This window comes from Gopherus flavomarginatus, chromosome 22 (assembly GCF_025201925.1).
Source record: "Gopherus flavomarginatus isolate rGopFla2 chromosome 22, rGopFla2.mat.asm, whole genome shotgun sequence".
Taxonomy (NCBI): domain Eukaryota; kingdom Metazoa; phylum Chordata; order Testudines; family Testudinidae; genus Gopherus; species Gopherus flavomarginatus.
In genome coordinates this window covers 12,308,492-12,331,611 of record NC_066638.1, presented here as the reverse complement: position 1 = coordinate 12,331,611, position 23,120 = coordinate 12,308,492, and the positions used below count along the sequence as shown (strand labels likewise).

Genomic DNA, 23,120 nt, shown 5'->3' with positions numbered 1-23,120 from the left:
GTGAGATCAGTACCATCATCTGTATTTCACAGAAGGGAAAACCAAGGTGCAATGAACTTGCCCAGAGACAGAAAGTGGCAGGGCCTGGAGTAGAACCCAAAGTCACCTGATGCCCAGACCTCACTAGTTACAAGGCCCCTAAACATAATCTTATCTTCTTAAATCTAACCTAGTGCCAAGGAGATGCTTCCTCATCCCAATGTTTTGCATCTGTTTTGCTCGTTCCTTTCCTCTGACACACAGGACCCAGTGTTACTGAGCGGAGAGATAGTCCTGACGGCCAAATGTAGGAGCAATACATTCTCTCTGCCTTCTTCTATAAACACTGCACACTCAGTGGGAGGGGTGGCAGCTGCCTGCCTGGACATGAGCTAGAGCAGCTCTCAGCTGGAACCATCTCGCTCCACTTCCAGCAAGTCCCAACTGGCAACGGCATAGGAGTTCACTCTCCGGTCTGCAGACGCTCAGCTCCAGGCTTCTTGTGGCTCGCAGGTTGCCTTGTCCCGCTGGGATACTCCGGATGGATTCGCTCTGGCACTACCAGTTCCGCATTATCATGCTGGGGGATTCGACGGTGGGAAAGTCGTCCCTGCTGAAGCGTTACACCGAGGGCGCCTTCCTCGACTCCATCAACCAGACGGTGGGGGTGGATTTCTACGTCCAGTTTGTGGAGTTGGAGCCCGGGCTCCGAATCAAGCTGCAGTTCTGGGACACAGCTGGACAGGAGCGATTCAGGTGGGTTTGCCAGGGGAGGGTTAGACGTACGTGTAAGCGTGTGGACAGGACAGAGCCAAAGCCAATGAAGGGAGCTTGAAAGCTGCAATGGGGATTAATACAGGTGCAGGAAACTCCAGGCTCGAGTGCAGGCTGTTTTCTTGCATCAGCAATGCTGAGGAAAGGGGCTTGGTTAACAGGCCTGGAAACTAAAGGCCTTGGAGGGGGAAAATCATGGGCCATGGCTTGGTTAACTTCTCCCATGCTGCCCCTTGCTGTTGTGTCTCTAGCCCAGTGGTCCCCAAATTGGGAGGGTGCGGAGGAACATTCAGGGGGTTGCAGTGGGGCCCGGGCCAGCTCCTCATGGGGGCAGGGAGGGAGCACCACTCAGCCCCCGCTCTGCCCAGCCCTGCCCCCAGCCTCGGCCCCTGACCGCAACTCCATTCCTGGCCCCAGCCCAGGGCCGCCCAGAGGATTCAGGGGGCCTGGGGCAAAGCAGGTGGCGCTCCAAGTCGTCGTCTTTGGGTCTTTCACTCGCTCCGCATCTTCAGTGAACTGACTGAAGAGCCCCCTGCCGCCGAAGACCCGGACCGCTGCTAGGTGAGTGGAAAGGAATTCTCGGCCAGGACTTGCAGGGCCCCTGTGGGGCCCGGGCAAATTGCCCCACTTGAACCCCCCCATTCTGGGCGGCCCTGCCCCAGCCCCAGCCATGCTCCCAGCTGTGGCCCCAGCCTCGGCCTCCGTATCCTTGTCCATGTCCATCTCCACCCCACCCGGGGAGCCGCAGCCCTGTTCCCAGCCCGGCTCCTGCGGGGGGACACACTGACAGCGGTAAGAGGGGGCACAACCCTGAAAAGTTTGGGGACCACTGCTCTAGTACAATTGGAGGGATCCTAGATAGTCTCTCCAACTCTCCATGGCCTCTCTGCTGAGACAGGCAGCAAAGGGGACAGCTGGTGCCGTGCAGGAGAGCAGTTTAGTCCATGGGGCATCCTAACCCCTGGGAATGGGACAGAAAGCTCCACCCTTAAGCTCATTTCCTCTGGGCTGGATCCATTTACACATGTAAAGTGCCTGCAGCTATGCTCAAATACTGCTGCATGGGGCTCTTTAGAGCGCTGGGGGAGTTTAAAGGCCTCACTTCAGGGACTCCCTTCCTCCCCAGCTCTTGGTGCATGTGTCATCGCCCTGCTAGGGTATGGCAGGGGAAACTCATGGGGTTCCCCAGCAAACACTGGCTCCATTGCCCAGAAGAGAGGTGCAGAGTGGCAGGGAGCGGAGATCCAGCCCTTAATTATTATCAGAGAAATAGTACTGAGAACTACTGCTATACAACGGGGCTTCGCACCTGGGCTGGGGCACTGTCAGGGGGAGTCACACACTGGGTGTGAAGAACTTTCCAGCTAACACCACTGTGGGCACCTACTCAGCCCCCCATGCCCAAGGGCAGGACCTCTGGGATCCATGCTGGGGCGGGGTCTGAATGTTACTATTTGAGCCCTTCCCTTCCCCCCTCCATTGGCTTCAATGGGAGCAGGATGCACCCCACGTTCTGAGGAAGGAAGGAAGGCAAGGGGTTAGCAACCACCTCCCAGGTGAGAGGGAAGTTCCAGCTCTGTGGCTGAGACTGCCAGGCCAGGGGGGATACAGGCATCAAAGCCTGATTCTCCTTGCTCTTGCTCTGGCTTGACATCAGTGTAACTCCACTGATCCTTCTGATTTACACCCAGTGTAAGTGAAAGGAGACCCATGTCCCTAGGGAGTGGACTGAGACTAGCTATCTAGTCCAGACCCAAGGCCCTTTTTAGTCCAGCACCTCAGGCGGTCAGGTACAGAGTTTTCTGCTTCCTAAGCTAACGGGGCTAATTATTGACCAGCCACACCCCCGTTGAAAGGAACTGGCTGGGCACACCTGAAGCACCTGGGTCAGCCCCGAGATGTAGGAGAAAAGGGGCTTCGGAAGTCTCATTTACACTCGAGGTTTGGCCAGTTTGTAACCAGTTAGTGACACGGGCAGCAGGTTTCCAGGAATTTCCCAAGAGTGGGAGCATTAGCACAGACAGGGCTCAGCTGTTTAATACCTCTGTGTTCGGAGCAGGCAGACACAACACAAAGGTGAAAATGCCTGTGCTGTTGCCACGGCAGGTGGGGCCAGACAGATGGCTGGGCAACAGCAGGCGAGTTTTCCAAAGACCTGTTCTAGTTCGAACCCAGACTGGTTGTAAACATGCTTTGTTCACACCCCACATGGTTAATTCTCTGCCACCAGCAGCATAAGCTAGCACAGTGACTGCAGGAGACTGGCTTGGAGTAACCAGCTCAGCCAGCTCTCAGGCGTACAGGGCATCCCAATATCCATTGCTCTACCTGCTACTGGTCAAGGGGTCCTCAGGACATTCTGCCCTCTGCCAAAGTCCAATGGGATAGCTGTCCTAACATGTACTGATATGGGAGCATAAACTGATACGATCATCAACCAAGCAACTGGCTCAGCTAAGAGTCACACCTGTGGCATGAATCTGGTTGAACATGTACCATAGACAGATGATATATTTAGGCATTAGGGCTAGTTAAAAAAATTCCATCAAAACCATTTTGACAAAAAAACAAAAACAAAAAAAGTTTTCCATGGGAGGCAGGGTTTTTTGTTGTTTGTCTGTTTTGACACGAGAAGTAGCTTTCCTCAGAACATTTAGTCAAAAAAAAATGATTGTCCCAAACTCAATTTTCATTCAAAATGGCACCCAACCATCTCACAGGACTTCCATTCTCCTCTCTGGGCTCTTTACACAGACTACCTCTCCCATGATGCACCATGACCAGAGATTCTTACGGGACACATCACTTCTCAGTACCATAGAGAAAAGTGGTGCATCATGGGAGATGTAATCTAGTCAGAATAAGGCACCTGAACTACAACTCCCATGAGGCAGTACAGTGCCATTCTGAAGTGAAGTTTTGGTTTTTGATATTCCACCAAAAAGCTGAAATTTTCTGCAGAAAAACATTTTTCCAAGCAGTTCCACAAGGCAGCCTGTGCTGCCTCTGTGCCATAAAGATCTTAGGAAAGCAATAAGAGAATGCAGTCTCATGCCATTCCCTCCTCGTGTCTTAGGTCAGTGACTCGCTCTTACTACCGCAACTCCGCAGGGGCAGTGCTGATGTTTGACCTGACCAACCAAGCATCCTTTGAGAGCATCAAGGAGTGGCATCGGGAGATGACAGAGACAGTGAAACCTTTTCATGTGGTCTTTGTGCTGGTTGGGCACAAGAGTGACCTGGTGCCACAGCGCCAGGTTGAGCGAAAGGAGGCCGAGAAGCTTGCTTCTTCACTGGGGGCAAAGTACATAGAGACATCCGCTAAAAGCAACAGCAACGTGGATGATGCCTTCCAGCTGCTGACCTTGGAGATCTATGAAGCTGTGAAGGCCGGGATGCTGAGCCCAAACAAGGATTGGGATGGGGTGAAAAGCAGACTGCCACCCACAGAGGAGCCCAAAGTACAGAACCTGGGAAAACAAGAGAAGAAGAAGAAGTGCTCATGCTAGCCTGACATTGTAGACTAAGAAGCCAGAGTGGGCTATCATCACCCACCTTCCCGTATGAGACCTGGCTGCCGGGCAATACTATATGCAAGGACAGTCACAATAGCCTCTCCTAACAGGCTAGTAGTTCCCGTTAACCTCTCCCATCGAAGGCAACAAACGGAATTGGAACAGGTAATGTTTCCATCCACTCATGTCCAAATGCTGCGGGATTACACAGCACCCTCTGTGCTTGGAGGAGATTCCAAATAGGAATCAAGTGGTCTAGGCACTGGAAATGACTGGAATTTATACTTGGATGCAAAGTTAAATACATTTTATTCGTATTTCTGGTTGCCTTTAGCATTAAAAAGTTAGAACAATAAACATGCCAATGAAAATGCCAAGTGTCGCCCAAGTGGCATAAACAGCGACACTAGACTCAGGAGGTACCTGCAGATTCGGAGGATTTAGAATCTCCATGGACGCTGCATTTTCTACAGACGAAACATTCTTCCAGCCATCCTGGTTGTGAAGCACTTCCCAGCCCTGATGTTCAGCTCGGAGTCTGCAGAGCCACGCAGCAACAGCCTATGAAGCACCCCCACCATCTCCCATTCTCATCAATGCAGCTCCTCATGTTAAAACCCGCAAGTTAACAGTAAGGGGTGTTTTGCTGCAGGTTGTTCTGCCACCACATCCCTCATGTCACTGGACTTCCCCTTCGCTTGAAAGGACACAGCCTAGGAACAAGGCTGGAAGTTTCTAATATGAAAACAGTCACTATGTGGGCAAAGCAGCTTCCCTCTCAGGCCTAACACTTAGATTTAGCAATCTGGTTTTAGGCCAACAGGACTGGCTATATCCACAGGCTGTGTTCTTGTGACTACGCAAGATACTGAAATGCCTTCAAGACAGAACCAGACCAGACTGTGGTACCCAAACATGATGTTCCATTCGTTCACTTCACAACAATTTTTTAAGAAAGTGGTACATGAACCAATGAAGTTTGGGATCCACTGTTTTAAACCACATCATAAAGAACCATCTCTACAGGGTAACTTTCACCTCCAGGTTACTGGTTAGAATCTAGACCGTGCTGATGGCATTTTTTTTTAAACTAGGATCTGTTGGCTTTTTAGGTGACCACTATAAGCAATTAATTGGGCAGGTCTCCAACCAGTTTCCAGACCAGACTGTGGTACCCAAACATGATGTTCCATTCGTTCACTTCACAACAATTTTTTAAGAAAGTGGTACATGAACCAATGAAGTTTGGGATCCACTGTTTTAAACCACATCATAAAGAACCATCTCTACAACTGGCCCCTACAATGGCAGTCTTAGTGGAAAGACTAAGTATTAGATGAGCGCAGCGAATGGACGACATTCACACTTAGGAGTGCGAATCCCCATTTTGGAAGAACCCTGTCAGGTATCAGAATGGCAATTTAGGACACTCTGGACACTGCCTATGCTGTCAGGAACTGTTCAGGCACTAGCACTGAACTTATGAAGTTAACCAATCTCAGCAGGATTCTTGCAAAATCCCCTCTTTATGGGATATACCATTGTATTATTAATGCATAAATAAAGGGAACAGGTTTGAGGTAGCTGGACTTCTCAGAAGGGGCTCTTCAGGAACGCTTCCTCTGGAGGCACCTTGGGGTCCCCACTGGCAGATGGAAGTTTGGCCAGCGGAAGCCTGTCACAGTGCCACTTGAAAACCACACTCAGCTTCGGTAATTATTGAGGGTTGGGGGTGTTTTACTAACCGGTTGAGGACGTGTGTAAGTGCTGGAGATTAAGTAAAGTTTAGCTTTAAGTGAAAGCACTCGTGTTGTCCTGTTTGTGCCAGCCATCGATCGGTCAAACGGCTGTGTCTCCACTGATTTATTTCCTGACACCACTTCGCACAGAGTAAAAGTTACCAAGAGCTTTGGATTCAAAGAGCCCCAGGTAACAAGTGGGCCAACCAGATAAGAAGTCTGGATTTTATCTGCGGTGCAGCCTTTAGTTTGGAAAGCTCATTTTAGGACCATGTGTATATTTCAAAGCCTTTGGGGGCAGCTTTGAATTTCATCCCTGTCGACCCAAAACTCAAGAGGTACAGATTTAGGAACACCCCTTACCTTTCCTGTTTGCAATTTGAAGAACCTTTCCCACCTGATTAGCAGAGTTACTAGGGTCAAATTTGTGGCCTAAGCTTCAATTTCTTTTCTGAACAGTTTTAAAGTGAGTTATGTGCTGGTGAAATGTGCTCAGCTGACAGCCCTGGAGACTGAAGACTTCCATTTGGCCATGGAATAGCACATGCTTCCATCTCACCATCCCTGATCTGCAGGGAGCCAGAAGGAAGTCCGGTCTCCATGACTCACCAAGTCTTTGGCCTCTCTGCTGCAACTGTCAGCCAGGGCTCCAGTCGGTCTTAATGCAAACCTTTGTGCACTAGGAACTGGACAGATACCATTAGTTTATTTCAAATAGGCCAAACAGCCAAAAGATGATAGGACTTGTGGTCACTACTCACCTCGGCCGGATTTCAACTGGCTTAGAGGCAAAATGGCCTGTGTTGTCCCTTACCAGTGCAAGAGCAATCCCCTCCATTTTGAACCTAAACCTGGCATGTCCTTTGAACACCCCTGCAGCAAGCAGCCCCTCTCTCCTACTGCCTATAGTTTTAAATTTGCAGAAGCACGAGACTATGCCCATCTTTAGATTAATAATTTCTTTATTAATGTAAAACAAATGCAAGTATTTATATAAACACTGACATTACAAAGTACTTGAACTGGCAGGAGGGAAGAAGGAAAAACGAAAACCTCTACAGATGCTTCTAATACTGTCCCAAACAAGACCAAAATGCTCTGTTCCTTGGACAATCAATCACTTATACAATAAACCACTTTAAAGGTCACAAATAAAGTCTTTGTTTCAAGATACAATGTGCTCTGATGGGGGGCTGGGGAAGGGGGGCATATAATGGTTTTTGGCCGATCTCCTCAAAGTCATAGATATTGCTGCACTGTTAATAAAAAATATATGCTTCTCTGTAAAGCATTAAAAAAAATATCCCATGGATGGTGTCATGGAGGCTTCAGCTTAGAGGCAGATATCCCAAAACGCAGTTGTCTCCCTGCTATTCCTAGGGGTTATTTCTTGGTTGTTTTGCGGATCAGTGCCATCCTCTGAAATGATAAAGGGAAAATACAGGGAACTGAGAGTCTGGAACATGGTTATTTCCAAATCAAGCTGGGAACATGGCTATATAGGAATGAGATTGAAGAAACACAGGGTCCACAACAGGTTGCTTATACAATAACATATGTTGAAAGTAAGGTCTGGTGAACACTCGTGATGTATCAAGAACTACAGACACAAGTCCTGTCTACAGTGGCCTTTAAACACTTTGGGAACCACATTTTAACAGTTAAGATGGGCTCTAGCTAAATCCATTTGTAACTTGATTTCTCTAACTTGTGGGAGAGGCCAAATTATAAGCCATGCTGAGAAATGTTCCAGCCTGGATCCTTCTCAGACTTGTACATGCCTGTAGGCAACGTTCTACCATGAATTAGCCCGACCTGTGTTTAAACATGGTTCTTTAAGTCTATCTGAATCTTAGCTTGGATAGATCCATAGGCAGAATGTTTAAAAAAAGAAAACAATGTTTTTCAGAGAGTGTGCTTCTCTCTTTGGGAGAAATTCTGTCCGCAGTCGTCATTTCCGTTTGGTGATTCTACCTTAACCCTAATTTCACTCAGTCATTAGCACATTTTAAATATTTTACTTGCATTGTGCACTGAATCAAAATCCACATTAAGGCTCTCCGTCCACACCGGCACAGCATTTTATCCCCGGTGTCAGAAATGGAGCTGTCACATTACCATGCTGGGGTGTTTCACGGGTGTAGAGATTTTTATTGATGGCTTTGGCCTTTGACTTAAACTCCAGTAACTTCCAAACTAGAAGCAAGGCAGAAACCAGTACTGAACCAGTAACTAACAGCTGAAATTCCAGGACAAGCACAAGTGCTCTTCCAAGAGGAGCCCCAGCCAGATATTTAAGGTCGGAGAGGAAACAATTTTCAGCTGCCCCTATATACAATGGCGACAAGTCACTTGCTGCAACGCTGTAGGGTAACCGTTTGTTTCCAGTGGAAAGGACTCTGCAGCTGTCCTGCAGTAGCTCAGTAAGACCTGGGTCACTGTTAAATACACGCATGGCTGCTGCCATTAGCTGACAGAGCCATCAGCCATACATTTTAATGCAGTGTTTAACAAACAGCGAGACTTGTAGTCCTAGTCACTCTTGATCATAGTATGCAAACGGTATCCCTGGACTCCTGCAGTTTTACAGACAGGGATTCCCTCCAGTCAGCATGGATTTTTAAACTCTTCTGGAGAGAGAGCTCCCTGGCTATTCACATGTATGTTGGCTCCATGCAGAAAGGACCATGAAAAACCAGTCATGCAGCATTGTCTCATGGTCATGGTTGTGTTTTGGCTCCTGAACTGAGTGCCTTCTCCCTGACCGCTTAACTGCCTGTGGATGAAGGGTTGTTTTGGGCTCCTCCTTGGAGCGTCAGAGGCTAGGTGAGAATTGCTCTCCAGCACTGTCATCACTAACTGCAAGGTCCACTGTGCAGGGAGCCAGTATGACAAACTAGCAGTGTCTCCTATGGAGTCTCCCAACAACTGAGTCTCTTCCACAGCTTGAAGGGTGTGGCCACCAGTTAGAAGCGAGAACCTAGCAGCAGCCAGGAACCTCCCTGGCTTAGATTGTCGCAGCCCTGGGAACACACTGCAGGGGGAGTCTAAAAGAATATCCAAGCTCCACACACTCATCAGGATTCCCTTCTTTCTTGGTCGCAATACAAGAATGGAGATGAGCAAGAGCAGCCCTGGCACGTGTGGCGGGAGTTGGACAAGGACTCTGCTTGTATTGACCCCCCTACATTTGGCTTTTAGTGCATTCACAAGGGGCTCCTCACCTGTTTGTGAGCTTCTGTAGTGCAGGCTTTTTTGTATGGCCGGATTTCTTCAGAACCAAAACCTGGGATCCACATGTTCCACTGGCGCTCTGGAACAGAAAGCACAGATCACTGCCTAAGAAAGCTGTGCACAATGCCCAACACAGGGAAGCCCTCAACGTACCAGAACAATAAGAACTAGTTAGAAATATAGTAAGAACTATTCAGTGAACCCTCCTGGTGCCAGGTCTGCAGATATTTCATGAGAAATGGGGATGCTGGGGAATCCAGACTCCAGTGACTAAAGGCATTTAAAGGTTATTTATTGTTTGTACTGTGCTTGCATCTAAGGACTTGAGTCAGGCTCCTGTTGGGCTAGATACTATATACACCTATTATAAACTGCCCCTACACCAGAGATCTTACAATCCAGGTTGCAGAATTGTACAAAATGGCATAACCATGCATAGGAATAGGAGAGTTTGGAGGAAGAGAAACATTCAACTTGTCCCTGATTCCCAGCATGACGCCTAGACAGCCACCCTAGGCTCAAGCTTCCATGTCTCTGCTTCCACACATTTCAGTTCGACTATTTCCCTCAAATGTCCCTATTCAGGGTTTACCCTAGTTGTGTAGTGTGTATCCAGATCCCTACCCCAAGGCCTAGCACGGTCAATCCCTTTTCAGGTAGTTCTATCCCTCAGTTCTGTCTCCTCACTGACAAGATACAAATCTTTTACCGAGATGCAGCTGGACGTCCTTCACTTCCAGAGTGTTTGATTTGCGATGCCGGGCGAGCTGGCAGGCAGCTGTCACCACGCTCTCAATGAAATCATCAGCGATCTGCAACAGCATCTGTGGGGGAGTAGGGGGTTGAAGAAAGCAGCACCTCAAACCCCTTCACATTATTTTTTGGATAACTGTTACAGTCAATGTAGTGACCACTATGAAATTCAGCCCTCAGGAGCCACCGCTTGCTGAAAACAGTCTGACCACACCCTACAGAAAATCCCCTGGGACGTCTGGGAGAGTCACCAGCAAGAGACTGGTTGGTAAATTAGAATAAATACCTCTGAGCACCAGCAATGTATATGGACCTTCAGCACTATGTCCGATGCTGACCAGAGCTTGTGTACAGAGCTTGTATACAGAGCACAATAGTATGAACCAATCCTCCCTGTACTGGGTAAGGGGCTATGACAGCTCTGGATTGGCTCTGCATGTCCCATTTTACTGGTACAGGTTGTCACACACGGCCTACCTCCTCCACATCCTCATCCAGCTGCTCATTGGGATCCACCTCTCGCACCAGGTCCTGCAACTTCTTCTTGGTTAAAACCTGAGGGGAAAAGGGGGATGATTTTCCACACTGCATTAGCAATCTGACTGGCAATACACAGCACAGCAGCAAAAAATAATTAAAAAAATTCACTCAAACTGCCTCCAAAACTGTAATCAAATGTCCAGGCTATACACAGTACTGACAAAATGGAACGGCACAGATAAACACTGGGCAATAACTAGGCATTCTCAGACCTACTTGGCAGCTGCAAACAAAGCAATGGCCAATGGGCCGGAATAGTGAATAGGGCCGTCCTCTCACGTGAGACAACATTTGCTACCATCTCTTTCATAGCAAAATACTGTTGATTAAAGTGTGCTGACAAGAGAAAACAATTGCGTAATGAGAACTCTTGAAGGGTGGACTCTAAGTACAAGGATAATTTCACTAACTGCAGGGTTATATTATGGGCGAAAGATAATATTTTACATTTCTATGGTGCCTGTCATTCAGAAGTGCTTCAAACAAGATACATACACCACAGCTAGGCGGAGGACAGGAGACAATCAGCACAGAACATGCTGCACAACAGCAAGGAAGAGAGGGAGGATTTTATTAGTTATTGAGCATCAGCAGCACGCTGATTGTTGCAGGATATAGAGGGACAGTTATCACCCTGTCCCAAAAGTCTTACAAGATAAACTAGATACATTTGGTTCAATGACACTGAGGCAAACCTCTTCTCTTTTGAGAAGTGCCAAGGAGCTGAATGTCCACAAAGCCTGAGTTTAAAAAGCACCAGAAAATCTACACACAAACTGTGCGGCAGTCAGTCTGTTTCCCAGGGTAGAATGAAAGGCTAAGTCAAAGCTACTGGGATCTGATCTGTGATTCCCACAAGATTAGGGAGTTCAGACATGATTATGCTGTTAAGCCACTCCCCTCCAGGGAAGTACGACCTTCTTTCCATCTCAGCTTCTCTCTTGGTTCTTCTGAAGTGAAGCAAAAACCTACATTCCAGCCCCAGCATTGCCACAAGAATGGGACTGCACGGGATGAGGGATATCTCTGCAGAGGAAGGCATGGTGTTGAAGACGACTGAAATCAGATACCTTCCTTTTTTGGAATATGTCCCATTTTGTTGCCAGAATGCATCCAATCATTGTGTGTGCGTTAAAAACTGAAAACAAGTGTTGCGTTATATGCGTAAAATGGCAGCTGTTTGACTGTGGTGCTGCTTCCTCATTGTCCCGAGCAGCTATAGGTTATCTACACACACAGTAGGTTGGAGCCAGCAATCTGACTTTAGAAGCCAGGTTTAAACTGACCTTTTGACTGTTTTGAGCTATTTCAGGGAGGCTGGGGAGGGGAATCTAGCACACTGCCCTACACTTGTTATGATGACCTACAGCATTGGAAGACAGATTTTCATTGTAGTCAGTATTTTGTTTTTCATACAAGCCACACTTTGAATGGGATTTTCTGATCTCTCCCTGATGTGCATCACTAGGAGACTAGATGCAACCTGCAGCTGATCTATACAGCCTGTGTCTGATTCAGATTGTAAGGTCAACAGAAGGAGGAACCGAATCTCTGTGTAGTGCTGGGTGAACTGTGGGTACTCAACTGATCAGTTTAATTAATGTAAAATATTTCCAGGTCATTTAAGGGAGAGTAATCAAACTATGAGAGGGCCTGAACAACTCCCTGCTTGCCCAAGATCTCAAGTGAAATTACCTGGTTGCTTTCAGGACTTAGGCGTCCCCCTCCACTAGGAGTCCCTGGCATCTTTGCCACAGTAGTACTGTTTGCCATGGAGCTCTGTGGTGGCGTGTTGGCTCGTTCTGGCTTTATCGAGGAGAAACTGGATAGGTTGATCAAGGTAGATGGGCCAAACTGGTTCATAATCTGCTGGGCTTTAGTCTTTAAATCATACAGCTTGTCAAGATCCTGCTTCTTTTTGTGGTTGTGAGGACCCAGACCAATCAGCTGGAGAAGGAAAGGAACACCAAAATTAACAATGGGGTAAAGGTGCGAATTCAGAGATTGGATTTCACTCCCTAAGCTCTCTCTCACTATCTGTACTAAGACTATATCCCATAGGCAGTGCCTGGAGGCTTTCAACTTAATCTGATACATCTAAAGACACTTTGAGAGGAGGAAGGACGTGGGTGGGAAAAGGAAAATAATTTTGTACATTAAAAATAAAACTTTAAGGGAAGGCATTATGGTTGCACAGATTTCACTGAATGGCAAACCGATGATGGGTGTGAAGTCTGACTGAGCCAGCCTGAGTATATCCTGAGAACGTTGCATTCCCTCTTCCAGTCTAACACCAAAATTCAACCCAGGCCGGAATCCTCCAAACTGCAAAAGGTGTTTTCCCTCTTCTCCACCTGTGCCTCTTTGGAGGTCTCCATACTTACTCCTACTGGCAAATTAATGACAACCTCCTGAGGTATAGTTGGGAAGATTTCACTAAAGAGGAAAAAATCAGATTATAAACTCCTCACGGCAGGGACTGCCTTTTCATTCTATGTACAGCGGGGCCTGGTCTATGACTGGGGTCTCTAGGCACTATCACCATATGAGACTCTCCATTTTTACATTTCAGACATCTACTTAGTTGGGAAGAGGGGAAAGCTGAGTACAAGCTCCTTATGTAGCTGCACTGGTTAGTACCTAACACAGAGCAGGAAGGCACAGTTCTAGCATCTGCCACACAACACCCACAATGCATTTCAAGTCTGACTGGTAATTATTCCCAAACCAAGATATTTCCAATAGCAGGGCAGTTTTGCAATGAGAACAGATATTGAAAGGTTGGCGTAAGCCCTAGAATTCAATTTCACCTATAAATCTTGTCAGCATTAAGCCAGGTCTCCAAAAGTGACATGACAGTAGAAAACCCTCCTTTGCTTCTAATTCCATTGATTTACTTGATTCCTCACTTCAGTTGAGGCTTTCAGCTGCACAACATGGAATTTAGTGGACTGTCAAGCAAAGGCCAGGACTAATTTCATACGCCTAACTAACGGCCTGCTCTTTCCAGATTAGCCATAAGATTCTCAGACTAACTCATGTCATAGGCCACTAAATACCAGATAACCTTTGGACCGAATCCAAACGGGCAACCTAGGTTAGTAAATAAGGTGTAGAACCTTGAGACATCTACTCTTCCTAGCACACTACTACAGACCCACCACTTGGCTTCCTTGCAGTCAGATCTGTGGCCCACAGCTCCATAATAGCATGGCTCTGTCCAAACTTGTGTTCTTCAGTTATCACCAACAACGGTAAAGGAAAACTGCAGTGATGAGTACTAATACACAAATATTTATTAAATTGTCTGAACTATCAGAGTAAGAGATTTCAGATGCTTTTTTACAAGTCTTTCACTGTTCTACTATCTCAGTTCAATGAATGCAGTTGTCAATGGGATTCCTACTTCTGCCACTATTTTGCTGATAGTTCAGCCAATAAGTAGGTGGTTACATAGAAAATGCATCTCACTATTTGAAAGGACAGATATTAAGCTGTGAAGTGACTTTTAAGTGAAAACTTTAATAGCAGCCTGTATTAACTCTGAAAAATCTTATTGCCTGTGCATTGAGGCAAATGCATTTTCCGTGTCTGAACATAAAACTGGTTGTGATGACAATTTTTGTATTTCTGACTTTTGTTTTAAGTGATTTTTCCCCCCTAATTAGATTTTGGGGTCTCAAATTCTCTTATACTGCAGTTTTCCTCAAACTTTTCTACAAAACAGCACCCTTTGGAAATGTCTCTTCTCACAGTGACACAAGTGATGCAAGCTGAAAACAGGCTACCAGGAAAAAACAAAAACAAAACAGATCAAGAACATTTATATATAAATGAAGGGAAATAATATTTTCTACCTTTTGTAGAAAATGTGATTTTCCCCTATAACTGCATTAAATTCTTTGTTAGTTTGTATTAATTCACACAGAAAAAAATCACACAAGAATGCTTAGCCAGTTGATATTTTAGTGTTTCATTCCAATGCTCAAAGTCATGCACCACTGCAAATATATTATGTATCTTTTTCTTTTAAAAAAACAAACCTAAATGCAAGTTACTTCACGTAACTCTGATATCAACTTCTAGCCCAATGTTAACAGATTTTAAAATAATGCAAAATCCCTATGTTCATGCCTTGGGATGTTCTTCAATCGTACAGAGCCCTATAAGCTCTTAGTTGGCATTTCTGGTGCAAGGCCCCTAGAGCATACTGCAAGAAGCAGACAAAAGGATTCCATGATTCCTGCTTCTGACACTGGCTCACTGGGTGATCTTGGGCCAGTCACTTAGCCCCATGCCTCAGTTTACAAAGTAGGAAATCTTACCTACCATGGAGGGGTCAGAAGATGTGAAATGCTTTGAAATCCTTGGGCAAAAAGCACTATATTAATGCACAGCAATTTCTACCCTCACCTCTAATTTCAACCTTTGGGCATAATCAAGTCATCAGAACACAAACAAGATGTGGATGCATAGGTTTCAACTTCAAGTCCTACATGCCACTTCATGGCAAGCTCAAGCAATTTACTCACAGCTATCTGAGTGTCTAGATCTTTAATTACATCAGCAACTGCTGTGGGCCCAGTGAATGGAGAGGCCATTTTCCAAAAGTTTCCTGTAAGTAAATAGCCAGTGTTAACCTAGTCTCCCCTCCTACTGTGCTACATACTTCTCATTCCCACAAAGATACCAGTTGTTTTGCATGTCACCTACCATGTCATAGGAAGATCAAAAGGAAACAAGCTTCAGACAACAATATGCACCAGAACACAGGTATGCCTTGTCCTTATTAAAATGATTAGATGTAATTTTTCTGGGCGTTTAATATGAAGCTTTACTTTAAATAGTAATTGTGAAGCTAGCATATCTTGTCTTCTGAAGTGGCAAGGTATTTCACAGGATCCTCCAGGGTGAAGGGAAGTCTATGTTCACATCAAATCTTTGTTTTTAGGTTAAAAGTTTAAGAACAGGGCAAGTTGGTACTGGAGTAGAGGGCACTAGAGTACAGATTTTTGCAACAACAGCTTTCTTCCACAGCAGGACTATGCCCCATGGCTTGTACTGATGCCACTGGCACCTGAGTAATCTGTATTGCAACTGAGTAAGTATGACTACTGCAGCATTAGACTAGAAGATGCAAGTCTACACAACAAGGTAACTTGTCGAATCATTCATCAGAGTGCTTCCAGCTCCCATTTCCAGGAAGAAAAGACATGAAGCAAAGAAATCTGTACAGAGAAGTTAAAAGTAATCTGCAATGGATTTTTTAGGAAATTTGGATGTACTTTCTTTTTGGCTTCTTTATGATGGATAAAAGCTTAAAGAGTTTTCTTAATAGCTTGCTTTTTAATTTAGAAATATCAGGACAGTCAAGTCTGGTCATCCCTTCCGCAAACATGGTCCACTGATATCCTCAGATTTGCGGGGTTCTAAAAATATGTTTTTACTTCACATTTCCAGGTCCAAAGTCTTCTAAACAAAACACTGCAGGATTTAACATGGTCTAAGTATTTGTTTATTCAACATGTGTCACTTTGGACAGAGTAGGCCATTTTTCCCCTTTAGAGATTTTTTTTTAAAGCATACTTCCCTTTCACTTCAAGTTTTTCTCTTAGCTACCAAAAATATAATATGGCATCTCCAATGATATGCATGGAAAAGGAACATGCATACATTTTCTAAATGTGAGAACGCAGAGGGAAATTTCAGTTTCTCCTAAAATATAGTTGTACCCACTGTCTGAAGTAGTTTTTCATTGCACGAACAACTGAATACTCCACGGGAGCTTACAGATGTTCCAGTCATACGGTAAGAGTTCAGAGCTTTCTCTTTCACTTTATAAACTCCAGTACACCACAACTGAAGTGATTTTTCACTTAAACTGTAGGAAGTCATTGGGCAATTAAATGGATCTGCCATCTATCATCAAATCTCATTTGAAACCAACTTTTTAGCCTTAGAGCTTGTCCTTCTGCTATTTTTCCCTCTAAGGCGTTTAAGAGCTAGAGTTTGGATTGAAGATGTGAAGTGCAGTCTAACTTTATTTTGCATGGCATTTGAATTTAGGACCCCAGGATAGGGTGACCAGATGTCCCGGGTTTATAGGGACAGTCCCGATTTTTCACACGTGCTGTCTGGTCTATCTACCCCAGGATGAATGAAAGATTTGGTATCCCTGACATCCCCTGGCTCTTGGCTGCACTGTACCCACCTAGACAGGGAAGAAGGGCGCCCTGCTGGGCTGGAATAGACTCCTCCAGCAATGACTTAAAGTTGGTGTCATCCCCATGGCGTTTCACTCCCAGTTCATGCAGCCCAGGCTCTGCAAGGGGATGCTGGAGATTCACCCCCACCCCCAACTCCCCATGCTGGAGGTGCCTCTCTGGTGATGCCAGGAGAGCAGGACCGCTCCCTAGAGTCTCCTAAGGCTTAGCCCACCTGGGAGCCCAAGGCGGGGGGACCCCTGAACCCCCCGCTGGGGTCCTGCCTGGGAGCACAAGGCGGGGGGAGCCCTGAACCCCCCGCTGGGGTCCTGCCTGGGAGCGGGGGGAGCTCTGAACCCCCCGCTGGGGTCCTGCCTGGGAGCGGGGGGAGCTCTGAACCCCCCGCTGGGGTCCTGCCTGGGAGCGGGGGGAGCTCTGAACCCCCCGCTGGGGTCCTGCCTGGGAGCGGGGGGAGCCCTGAACCCCCCGCTGGGGTCCTGCCTGGGAGCGGGGGGAGCCCTGAACCCCCCGCTGGGGTCCTGCCTGGGAGCGGGGGGAGCCCTGAACCCCCCGCTGGGGTCCTGCCTGGGAGCGGGGGGAGCCCCTGACCCCCGCTGGGGTCCTGCCTGGGAGCACGGGGAGCCCCTGACCCCCGCTGGGGTCCTGCCTGGGAGCGGGGGGAGCCCCTGACCCCCCGCTGGGGTCCTGCCTGGGAGCGGGGGGAGCCCCTGACCCCGCTGGGGTCCTGCCTGGGAGCGGGGGGAGCCCCTGACCCCCGCTGGGGTCCTGCCTGGGAGCGGGGGGAGCCCCTGACCCCGCTGGGGTCCTGCCTGGGAGCGGGGGGAGCCCCTGACCCCCCGCTGGGGTCCTGCCTGGGAGCGGGGGGAGCCCTTGACCCCGCTGGGGTCCTGCCTGGGAGCGGGGGGAGCCCCTGACCCCGCTGGGGCGGCTGCTCCCCCCGAGCAGACTCGCCCCCGGGGGGGCCGCACTCACCGGCGCCCCCGCCTATCGCCCCATGTTCCGCGGCCGGATCCCCCGGCTGAGCTGCTGCCGGCTCTGCGCGGCTCGCCCGGACCCTCCTGCGGGAGCCTCCTTCCGGCGCCGCCCGGAAACACTCACCCCGCGCCCAGCCTGGCACAGCGGGCACGGAAACGACGCTGGGCATGCGCACAACGAGCAAGCGTCCCAAAAGGCGCATGCGTCAACTTCCCACCCCGAGAGGGCGCCTCTGCTAGTTGCTGCCCGTCATCGACTGCGCATGCCCAGGGCCCCCCCTCGACCTCTGCGCAAACTCCCCCAGGCCGGAGGTGTTTCCATGGCAACGCAACGGGTTCCCCATCTGCCCTTGCGCAGCCGCCCGTCCTCTCGGACGCCCCTTCGCGCCCCCACCGTGAATCCCGCTGGGGGTCCCGCTCCCCTGGGCCCCGCAGCCGTCCCGCGTGCGGGTAACAGCCACCCGGGGGCGAAGGGGGGGTCAGGTCAGGTCTCGGTCCCGCGAGAAAGGGGGGTTCGTTGGGTGTTTAATGAAGGGTTGGACGCAGCCAATGAGATGGCTCAGGATGCGGCGGCCGCTTAGACTGCAGGGGCGCTAGAGCCATGTACAGCGCCGAGCACCGGGGGGGGGGGCAGGTCTGTGAATGCCCCGCCTGGGTGCTAGCCTATGACACATTCCTATGGCGCGGTGAATAATAGCGACTCATTATGAAATGTTAAGCAGAAAAAAGGCGAATTACGGGGCGGGGGTGGGCAAAGAGGTGTTGGGCAGAGCTGGGCCCGAATTCGGTTTACATTGAGCTGGTGGGGGTCAGAGCTTGGGACAGCAGCTTATAGCCTGGCTGTGTTCATGTTGTGCTCCACTTGTCTCATCCGTGCAGGTAGCCAACAGAAAGCGAAGAAAGGCGCTGGAGAGCTTGAGGGGGGCAAGACGAGAGACAGCTGGCCAAGCGCAAGAGAGATGGGGAGAGGAAGTATTGGGGGGGGGAGCCGTGTTAGTCTGTAGCCACAAAAACAACAAGGAGTCCGGTGGCACCTTAAAGACTAACAGATTTATTTGGGCATAAGCTTTTGTGGGTAAAAAAAGCCTCAGTTCTTCAGCTGCATGGCGAGAAAGATGCTGGGGGAGAAAGCAAGACACAGGAGCCAGTCACAGTTGCAGAGCCTTGCAGGAGGTGAGCAGGCTTTATGTGTGGGGGCGGGGGGTATAGCTCACTGGTAACACATTTGCCAGCAGATCAAGCGGTCTGTGGTTCAAACCAGCTGCCTACTTCTAACTGCTACTTTCTGCACCCCCCAATCTCTCCTTTGCTAGTTCCTGCCCCTTCCCCAGGGGCTGCAGCAGCCTGGCGCTTGGCTGACGATTTTACTTTGTTTGGAAGCTGCTGTGGATTCTCCGCCTTCCCCTCACCCTGGCCCCGCCCCGCTCTGCCTGGTCTATGGTGGAATCCCAGCGTTCCATGCGCCTTATTTGCATCTCCTGCCGGCCCGCTATTGTGCGCACATTAGAACGATTTCTGGGTAAAGTACAATAAAGTAAAAGAAAAAGCCGCGATGGGACTAAATGGAGGTCGTTGTGGGATATGACAAACCGCTTTTCTGAAGGGGCCGACCGGCATCTCGCCCTGACCCATAAAGCGTAGTCACACACTGGGGAGGCGGGGCAGCCTGTTGTTCGTTAAAAAGGGCTTCTGCTGTGTATGGTACATGGAGTGGGGCGGCTGCGGCCTCACCCTGCCTCGTGCGGAATCGACATCAAGAGATTTCGGAAGCACAATTTTTGCTCCTGGGGCAGCTGGTAATCGTTGGTTCTGGCGCCCCGATCTTCGTGGTTAAAATCAGAATGAGTTTGGAAAGCTGTGCTGAAGGCTGCGTTAAAATTAGCTGGTTACGTTTTAAGTGTTTCTGCCTGTCTTGTAACTGAGAACGCAAATAGTGTGCAGGGGAAGGGATTTTCTGTACCTTGAACTGTGTTTCCACAAGTCCTTGTAGTTTAAATGGGACTGTTTGCTTCTCTCTAGGGTATGACTAACTGCTCACAGGCTGTTGCCCTTCCCACTAAGAGGGTGTGTGTGTGTGTGTGAAGTAATACTTGAACTACATTTCTAAATGCCTAGTTCTGAGAATTATTTCTACTCCAAATACAAATATTGTCGTCCCCCTTGCTTTGAAGTCTTTCATAATTTCCCAGACAGGAAGTATGTTTATCCTGTAGAATTTCATTTGCTTTATATAATTATTAACTTCCTAGAACAGAATATGTACAATTTCTCATCCCCTCGCTCTGTTTTTCTGCGTTTGGCCCTGCTGTTTGCTAAATACTTAATGATGCATTATTTATCCCTTTCTGCAGTTAGATTATATTGAAGCATTAATTATGTGGGGGGGGGGGAAAGAAGCAAGACACCATTTCTGGGCACCGCATTTCAAGAAAGATGTGGAGAAATTGGAGAGGGTCCAGAGAAGAGCAACAAGAATGATTAAAGGTCTTGAGAACATGACCTACGAAGGAAGGCTGAAAGAATTGGGTTTGTTTAGTTTGGAAAAGAGAAGACTGAGAGGGGACATGATAGCAGTTTTCAGGTATCTAAAAGGGTGTCATCAGGAGGAGGGAGAAAACTTGTTCACCTTAGCCTCTAAGGATAAAACAAGAAGCAATGGGCTTAAACTGCAGCAAGGGAGATTTAGGTTGGACATTAGGAAAAAGTTCCTGTCAGGGTAGTTAAACACTGGAATAAATTGCCTAGGAAGGTTGTGGAATCTCCATCTCTGGAGATATTTAAGAGTAGGTTAGATAAATGTCTATCAGGGATGGTCTAGACAGTATTTGGTCCTGCCATGAGGGCAGGGGACTGGACTCGATGACCTCTTGAGGTCCCTTCCAGTCCTAGAGTCTATGAATCTATTTGTATGCTTGCAGTTATTTTAACAGAGGGCCATCTAGCCAAGTTAAATTAAAGTTGCTTTCCCTGCTTGAGTTTAGCCCCCCACACCCACCGCACAAGGGTAAAAATCAGATTTCCCCAAATCTTGCTGCAGTCTGCAAAATATTGTTCCTGAAAGTGATCTTGTGGCTGGCAGTGTTTGAATCAGAGAGAAGGGGTGGATAGGTTGCCGGTGGGTGCTGGGATCATTCCAGATTAATTTTGGTTATCAAGAACAGGGGCTTAGCCCACCTCCCAGTGAAGACTAACGCAGACATCATGCTAGGCACAGTACTATGGTTTATTAATGTATTTATTCTCTGTCTGTATGTGTGTATGTAGCCAAGTGTACTGAGTTTTGTCATAGATAGATTAGATAAATAAAGGATGTCTGTGAGGATTAGATGGATAGATAGCTAAGGGGAGTGTATGGGGCTGGATGAATGGATAGATAGCTAGGGGAGTGTATGGGGATGGATGATTAGATAGCTAAGGGGGTGTATGGGGATGGATAGATTCTGTGAAGATTTTCTCTTTCAAATATGAGTCTTTAAAATATTAAATGTCTCCCACACAGTTGAAATGGCACAAAGTGCAAATGACAAGGACAAGCATGTGTCTAGTGTGCTGAGGGACTGACTGGATACAGAAACTAGCCCAGCAGAAACATCCTGCTATGAGGAACTGTGCACTGCCTAATGATGCTCCAGGACCCTGTCAATGTGTTCTTGGGAGAGAGGAGTTTATGTTAGAGACATGCAAACATTTCCCAGGGAATACTGGATTTGCTCTGCTTGTGAAACATTCAGATTGTGAAATTTCCAGGGTACTTGGTTCTCTGATATTGTTCACAAAGTTTTGCCACGGATGTCAATGGGAGTTTTGCCATTCACTTCAATGAAGACAGGATATCACGCCAGCAGTTTTCGGTTAAGTTGTTTTTGGTTTTGGCTGAAACAAAACTGAATGTTTTTCCAGTCTTCAACAACCAAAACACTTTTGTTTTTCTGTTTTTTGTTGTTGTTTCCCCTTTGTCCTTCCTTTAACCATCCCTTGTTTCCACTGAGAAAGAAAGAAAGAAAGAGCCCCCAAACTGAAAAATAAAAAAGGTTCAGGTTTTTGACAAAAACCTGAAAAATTTTGGCTGAACCAAAAACCTTCATTTTGGTTGAAAACTGATTTTAAAAAAACCCAAACATTTAGACATGTTTTCCTGCTAGTCCAAATAACTTTTATTCCCAGATTTATGGGAAGTGATCACACGATGCCCACAGTAACCCACCTCTGCAGGCCACGAATGCTGATGGCTTTGGGTGGGAGCACTAGGAAGAAAGTCATTGTAGCCAAGTGCATGGATCCTGAAACCCAGCACATTTTGTAGCCAAGAGGGAGGAGCTGTGAAATGGCTGGCTGTTGCCTCCCACCTTTCTGCCCTCCTGGGTGGAAGTATAGGAGGTCTAGTTGTAATACAAAGGTCTGGGCATCAGGAGTTTGTGAGTTCTTGGGATGCAATGTAATCCAGAGGAATGAACAGACAGGAAACAGGAACAACTGAGTTCTATCCCTAGTTCTCTAGTCGCTGAGTGAGCGTGGGGAATTCACTTTGCCTCCCTGTGCCTCAGTTTCCCCACATGTAAAACAGGAATAATGATTCCTAGCTTTCGCCCGGAGTGTTGCAAAGATTAAGGAATGAATGCTCATACAGTGCTTTGAACATGTACCGTGCAATGAAAAGGCCATGGATTAATCCCATCTGAACTTCATGGCTAAACCACAGGAACGTCACTTGTGTCTCAGTCAAACAATGTAGCAAGGTAAAAGGCACAAACCTAACTGGACCATTGGGGAGGAGAAGGTTTCCAAATGGAAATACCTAGCTCTGACTGATCCATTCAGATCCGACCTTCCACTAGTGTGAAGCAGCATCACTCCACCGAGCAATGTGGATTTCCACCAGCCAAGGATATGGCCCATTCATCTTCAAGGGACTGGAGCCGGGCAATTAGATGAATGGGGCTTTTATTTGGAATCAGTCAATTGCCCTTTGGGGAGATCCAGATACTGTGACACACGAACCCTCAGGTGAGGCCTCCAGAGCAGCATCACTCAAACCTGGGGAGCTACAATACTGGCATTTACTTAGTACCCAGTCCAAACCCCACTGTAGTCAGTGGGAGTATTTCTGTTGATTATAATGGGAGCCGGAGCAGCGCCAGTGGCTCTGCCTCTCAAGCGCCAAGCATCACAGCGCTGTGGGGAAGATGGCTGTTTCCCACACTGAAAGTAAACGGGCTAGGCAAAGACTTGGGGATGGTCATGGGGCTTCAAATACCACAAGGGGGCTCCTCCTATGCCATAGTATTGAACTTGCTAAGAGTCTCTCACACAGGAGTCTTGCAGAGCCTGGACTTGCTGCATCATTCTGTGCATGTGCGTGAGGAGTGCTGTGCCAGATGGATCTGCAGC

At 47.8% G+C, this 23,120-nt stretch overlaps 2 protein-coding genes, 1 long non-coding RNA gene and 1 other non-coding gene across 8 annotated transcripts; 3 read left to right on the top strand and 1 right to left on the bottom strand.

The window, feature by feature from the left end:
• The first annotated feature begins 520 nt into the window (after positions 1-520).
• On the top strand, positions 521-4,262 carry LOC127039211 (ras-related protein Rab-39B-like). Its single transcript, XM_050932531.1, has 2 exons — positions 521-735; positions 3,830-4,262. The coding sequence occupies exons 1-2, from the start codon at positions 521-523 to the stop codon at positions 4,260-4,262; spliced, it is 648 nt and encodes a 215-aa protein (XP_050788488.1).
• A 2,689-nt stretch (positions 4,263-6,951) lies between these two features.
• Positions 6,952-17,873, bottom strand: TAF12 (TATA-box binding protein associated factor 12). Of its 5 annotated transcripts, none has more exons than XM_050932536.1 (7): positions 17,731-17,873; positions 15,067-15,149; positions 12,230-12,481; positions 10,472-10,549; positions 9,951-10,065; positions 9,232-9,320; positions 6,952-7,426 (listed from the first exon to the last, which is right to left on the bottom strand). In XM_050932536.1, exons 2-7 carry the CDS (start codon positions 15,133-15,135, stop codon positions 7,391-7,393), a joined length of 639 nt encoding a protein of 212 aa, XP_050788493.1. In that variant the 5' UTR covers positions 15,136-15,149; positions 17,731-17,873; the 3' UTR covers positions 6,952-7,390. The 5 variants fall into 5 exon arrangements, with proteins under 5 accessions (XP_050788493.1, XP_050788489.1, XP_050788490.1 ...); XM_050932532.1 differs by lacking the exon at positions 15,067-15,149 and adding an exon at positions 15,373-15,762 and having other exon boundaries at positions 17,731-17,855; XM_050932533.1 differs by lacking the exon at positions 15,067-15,149 and having other exon boundaries at positions 17,731-17,855.
• Positions 17,874-19,151: 1,278 nt separating this feature from the next.
• Positions 19,152-21,816, top strand: LOC127039216 (uncharacterized). Its single transcript, XR_007770922.1, has 2 exons — positions 19,152-19,251; positions 21,232-21,816. It is a non-coding gene; the product is annotated as an uncharacterized LOC127039216 (long non-coding RNA).
• Positions 19,411-19,552, top strand: LOC127039311 (U11 spliceosomal RNA). The gene has a single exon (XR_007770941.1). It is a non-coding gene; the product is annotated as a U11 spliceosomal RNA (small nuclear RNA).
• Positions 21,817-23,120: the final 1,304 nt, after the last annotated feature.

What these genes read in the sequence shown, in the direction of transcription:
- LOC127039211 (XM_050932531.1), top strand. Translation starts at nt 521, where the DNA reads ATGGATTCGCTCTGGCACTACCAGTTCCGCATTATCATGCTGGGGGAT. An exon ending in GCTGGACAGGAGCGATTCAG is followed by an intron (nt 736 to 3,829) that starts GTGGGTTTGCCA and finishes CTCGTGTCTTAG; the next exon opens with GTCAGTGACTCGCTCTTACT.
- TAF12 (XM_050932536.1), bottom strand. Translation starts at nt 15,135, where the DNA reads ATGGCCTCTCCATTCACTGGGCCCACAGCAGTTGCTGATGTAATTAAA. An exon ending in TGGATGAGGATGTGGAGGAG is followed by an intron (nt 10,066 to 10,471) that starts GTAGGCCGTGTG and finishes ACTCCCCCACAG; the next exon opens with ATGCTGTTGCAGATCGCTGA. An exon ending in GGACGTCCAGCTGCATCTCG is followed by an intron (nt 9,321 to 9,950) that starts GTAAAAGATTTG and finishes TTTCTGTTCCAG; the next exon opens with AGCGCCAGTGGAACATGTGG.